Source organism: Lolium rigidum, chromosome 1 (genome assembly GCF_022539505.1).
Source record: "Lolium rigidum isolate FL_2022 chromosome 1, APGP_CSIRO_Lrig_0.1, whole genome shotgun sequence".
Classification (NCBI taxonomy): domain Eukaryota; kingdom Viridiplantae; phylum Streptophyta; class Magnoliopsida; order Poales; family Poaceae; genus Lolium; species Lolium rigidum.
The window spans coordinates 8,750,002-8,755,181 of record NC_061508.1 but is presented as its reverse complement, the minus strand read 5'-3'; the positions used below and the strand labels follow the sequence as shown (position 1 = coordinate 8,755,181).

Here is a 5,180-nt window from a genome sequence, read left to right as displayed (position 1 = left end):
GTGATGGTGTCAGGTGGTTTCACAAGGAGGTGTGTTGACACCTCTTGTTAGTAGTATCGGGTGCTTCATCATAGTGTGGATACTCATGTACTTTTCTTTATCTTTGATCTGTTTTGTAAGAGGTTTTTCTCATCACTTTGTATTGGTTCTGGCGTAAGGATGTGCAAGTGAGATAATTGGGAGCCCACTTTCAAGTCTCTAGTTTAGACTATCCTCTTATTTTTGTGGGATAAATTGGATAATAAAAATCGGATTTATAGAAATAGACCGAGAATCGAGAATAGAGATGCGGAAGAGGCTTACACATCCCTATTCGACACTGTATAGTTTTACGTACGAAGCGATGTGAAATCCTGTTTTGAGTCCATTCAGCCGATCTCAAGCTGCCCAAATCACCTTTCCCAGGTGAAACTCTTATATTCCATCAAGAGCCTAAACTCATTTTTGATGCTAACAGGCTATTTAAAAAAATCATGTTCACTAATGAGCCGATAAGTTATCCTTTTTTTAGACAACTCGCTATATTTGATTAATCAGTAAGAATGTTTACATGAATGTATGTAGAATATGGGATGCCCAGCCACAGGTGGGAGCCAACTCCGAGCGAGGTAACATATTTGGCTAAGTTGCGTGCTTCAAATTTGGAATCCCTTCCTTCAAAGGCGATATTGAACTCATTGATTTACGTAGATCTTTCCTATATCTCCTTGATCACCGCACCATATCTCCCCTTGCCTCCTTCTACAATGTCAGAGACGACCTGCTTACAGTCAGAAGCCACCAGAATCGAAGACATGCCAAGGTCTTCAGCAAGAGCTATAGCTTCCTGACATGCTAAAGTTTCGAGGATATCAAGGTCAGTTATACCACTGAAAACGACCGCAGATGCCCCAAGATAATCACCATTACTCGTTCGACAACTGCAGTTGTATCTCTCCACCTGTCTTTGATACGACTGCATCAATGTTATTTTAGGTACTGTTGTCGGAGGAGGTAAACACTTTTGTTATGCTCTCACCTCTAGGTTCCTGCTTGCACTTGTGACAATGGGTTTAGCTAGTCCTCCCAGCTCCTCCAGGTAAGGAGGAAGCATTGACTAATTAGCTCTTCCTTCCAACTGGATGATGTTTCATATATTAGCTCATGAACCATTTGTGGTGGGTCGACTATACAAGTCGGCAGCGGCCTCATTCTCGTTTCTTGAGGCAACAAATTTGTCTCTAGATATTTGTTGATCTTCCATCACCGATTCGTCTAATTAATCCTTGAGCCAAAATATCTCTGCCATCCTATATGGGTCTCCAAATCTGCGAGGGGTGAGAAACTAGTTCATCCTCGAGGATTGACTAGCTTGGAAAATACGCTGCCTCTGTTATTCCGTGCACTCAACGAACTTATGACCTATAACATTCTCCATGATTGCCTGGCTAAGAGACATTGATTGAATAATTCTAAGTCTCGAAATCCAAGTCCGCCTTGATGTTTTGGCGTAGTCATGGTCTCTCGAGAAACCCACCGCGGTTTCACTTCCCCTTCTCACTACTGGTCCACCAAAATCGTCTTATCAATGAGTTGATATGGTCACACTACTAATACGAATAGATAGGATAAGTTTGTGGGCCGGAGCCGTGCCCACCCCAAGTCTACTGCGCCACTTTGCGGCCCACGTACGACCCTTTGCCTTTCTTCCCAACGCTCGAGCCAAGCTGCTGGGTGGACCAGACTAGGCGAACGTGCCGAACCCGACCGGACCCAAACCACCATCGCTTTCGTCCCCATCCTCGGCGAGCGCCACACCCGAACCCTCGCCCGCCGACGCCGATGCAGCAGCCCTCCTCCTCCTCGCCGCCGGCGCAGCCGCCTCCCGCGGCAGCGGCGGACGCGCCATCTCCCGCTCCCGCTACCACTCCCACTCCCGCTCCAGCCTCGCTGTCTCCTCCCCAGGCGGCTGCGGCGGCGGCGGCGTCGCCGGCGGAACCCGCGCTGACCGCCGCGCAGAAGGCGCTCCGCTCCAAGCCGTCGCGGTCTCCCGAGGACCCCGAAAAGAAGGTTCCGCCCTCACCCAACTTCGATGCCATCTTCTGTACTGTTGGTGCTCCCGCGCTGCTCGCGTTGCGTTGCCGGCTGGAGAGCTAGGGTTTTGCCCGAGCTTTAAGCATTAGGCATGATAACTAATAAATTGCGAAATGGCTGCTGCGAGATTGTTGATTGCTGTGAATCAGCGACAACTACGACATAGTTTGACGCAAGCCCTAGTTATCTGCTGCTGCCTAGCGGAGTTGCATCCAGTCATGCCATTTGATATTGTGTTTGGTTATTTTAAATAGACTTGCATTTAGAATTATTGTGCTCCTTGAGCCATGATTAAGTTGATGAGCATTGTTTGAGAATAATCAAAAGATAATGAACCAGATTATCTAGGCATGAAACTGAGTGAGTAGGTTGTGTTTGCCAGAGAATCCTTTTAATCGCTACCATTTTTTGCGTAGAACACCATCTTAGCCTAACATATGGTGGTCCAGTGTAAATGGTTACCTGCTTCCTATGCGTGAAAAGTAGGGCAAGAGCTAGGCATGCCCTGAAGCGCATCCTCCAGTTATCTTAAGACTCCAGTTTTATCCCACAGTATGGTTCAGCTTTGGCGCATTTCATCCAGAGTGGTTCGGATAATTGAAATGCTAGACACCGTATTGGTTCATAAGCTGTAAAGATATCCCGATTAACTCTTGCCAAAATTATTTCAGCAGATTAAAAAGCTCAAGGACGTGGAGATCAGTTTTCCGATTGTTTACGGAACCATTTCTTTCTGGCTTGGTAAAAAAGCAAGCGAGTAAGCAATCCCTTTACGGAAACTTATTCTTTTTTAATTTCATGAAATGATCGAAATGTTACCTCTCTGATCTATAACTACAATGTCTATTGTCTGAAGATCATATGTTTTTTCCTTTCTAGATACAACTCTCACAAATGGACTGTTTACATCCGTCATGCAAACAACGAGGATTTGAGCGTCATAGTCAAGCGTGCAGTGTTTCAGCTTCACCCAAGTTTCACCAATCCGACAAGAGTTATTGAGCAACCGCCTTTTGAGTTGTCTGAGACTGGATGGGGAGAGTTTGAGATTGCAATAACCCTTTATTTCCACAGCGATGCCTCTGAAAAGCGTGTGGATTTGTAAGCTACAAAATTATTTTCTTGAACAGCGGTTTTAATTTTGGAGAGCAGATCTTAGGCTGTAAACTTGATGCAGGTTTCATCAACTTAAGCTCTATCCTGAAGAGGAAGCTGGACCTCAATCAACCAAAAAACCTGTGGTCGTGGAGACATATGATGAAGTTGTCTTCACTGAGCCCTCCGAGGCTTTTTTCTTGCGAGTGCAAAATCATCCAGCTGCTAATGTGCCAAGGTTACCACCTGGTATAACATTGTCTTCTCCAGGTACGCAGCATACTGGCTTGTACTTCCTATTTTCATAGTGGGAAATGATACAGAACCATCAGATTCTTTAAATTATCTAGGCCTTATGGAACATATGGCACACGATAAAAAACGTTATGACAACAAGGATCATCCTTTGAGCCAGTGGTACTCAAACTTCTCTGAAGCAGATGAACTATTAAAACTGGCCGCTGCTCGTCAACAGGTGAGACTTACAGCTATCAGCATTTGTCTTCCTGAGATTATTTCCCATTCGACACAATGCTGGTACAAGGCATTCTTTCCCATGCGACACAATCTAGCCACACAAGTAAAGCTCACTGCTGTCGAGACTAGAATTGCCCTTTTCTTGATAGTTTTCTCATATGAATTTCAGCCAGTAAATGTATTTTAGGATAAGCTGTATGCCAATACAAGAAAAATCTAGTGTCTAGTAGATGATTATTTATTCTGCCTAATATGCCTATCAAGCTTTTGCGGTAACACTGGGTTGCTCTGGGTGTCACTGAAATTGTTAATTGATGTCACACTAGGAACGTTTGGGACCCTAAAACCGCCTGCTTATTCTCGTAGCTTATATATTCCATTTTGCTTGTTTACTTTGTCATGTTGCATCTAATGTTTACAATAAAATTTGCATAGGCATGTTGCATCATTAGTTCATATGAATTTCAGTCAGGAATGTATTTTTGGATAAGGTGTATGTCAATAATAAAAAATTCTAGTGTCTACAAGAAGATTATTTATTCCATCTAATATGCCTATTAAACTTTTGTTGTATCACCGGCAGTATTTTGCTCTGGGTGGCACTGACATAGTCTGAGTGATGTCACGCTAGGAATGCTTGGGACCCTAAAAACGCATGTTTATTTTGGTAGCTTTTATTTAATTTTGCTTGTTTATTTATGTGATGTTGCATCTAATGGTTCCCCGTAGAAATTGGGGAAAATCAGCATCCTGTGATTTGACATTGTTGCCCTTTTCTTCCTCTAGGTGCAAGCTCACATAGCCAAGCTGAGGAGGCAGTTAAGTATGATAGAGGGAATGCCCCAGCAATCCAGAGGTCTTTCTGGTCAGTGAAGTTCACAGTTTTTTTCTGATTAGCAGTGTTCACATTTGTAAATTATGCTCAAGGGTTTGAACTGATGACAAACTTCACTATCTTCTATGTCCAGTTCCCGGCCAACAGTATGGGCACGGCTAATTTTACGATTTCTGTGGTGATGAAGATGCTGGAACCTGATAACAACCCTCTAACAGAATGCGATGAGCGTATCACTGTATCTCTATTGAAGATGTTGCCTTAGGCTTTTGCAATTAATGACCTGCCAGTGTGCATAATCTACGGATTGTACTACCTCCGTGCATCTTAGGGGAACAGTACTTGCTTCTCCTGTTTTTCTATGTCTCTGTTCTGTCCCTCCACACCAAAAAGGTTAATCTGTACTGTTTGTTTCCATCGTTCTTTTGTCGCTTTGCTATATGATGATGGGTTTGTTGTGGTGAAAGTTAGTTAGGATAGCTCCATTTGCTTATTTAACTCTTTTTGGCAGTGTAGCGACTGTTGTTTGTTGACATTCTTGACCTCAGGAAACGTGCAATGCTTCTTGATTCCTTGACAGGGCGCGCATCCAATGAATGTGCCTAGTGTGTGTGGTTAACAGTCAAAAGCAGTGGGTCACCTCCTGCTGTCATCCCTTTGTTCATATGAACTCTTCTTCTCTTAACATAATGTGATGAAA

At 43.8% G+C, this 5,180-nt stretch overlaps 1 protein-coding gene across 1 annotated transcript; it reads left to right on the top strand.

Annotated features, from left to right (window-relative positions):
* Window positions 1-1,821: 1,821 nt before the first annotated feature.
* Window positions 1,822-4,895, top strand: LOC124703735 (transcription initiation factor TFIID subunit 14b-like). Its single transcript, XM_047235967.1, has 7 exons — window positions 1,822-2,049; window positions 2,745-2,830; window positions 2,953-3,174; window positions 3,251-3,438; window positions 3,519-3,643; window positions 4,432-4,510; window positions 4,614-4,895. Exons 1-7 carry the CDS (start codon window positions 1,822-1,824, stop codon window positions 4,640-4,642), a joined length of 957 nt encoding a protein of 318 aa, XP_047091923.1. The 3' UTR covers window positions 4,643-4,895.
* Window positions 4,896-5,180: the final 285 nt, after the last annotated feature.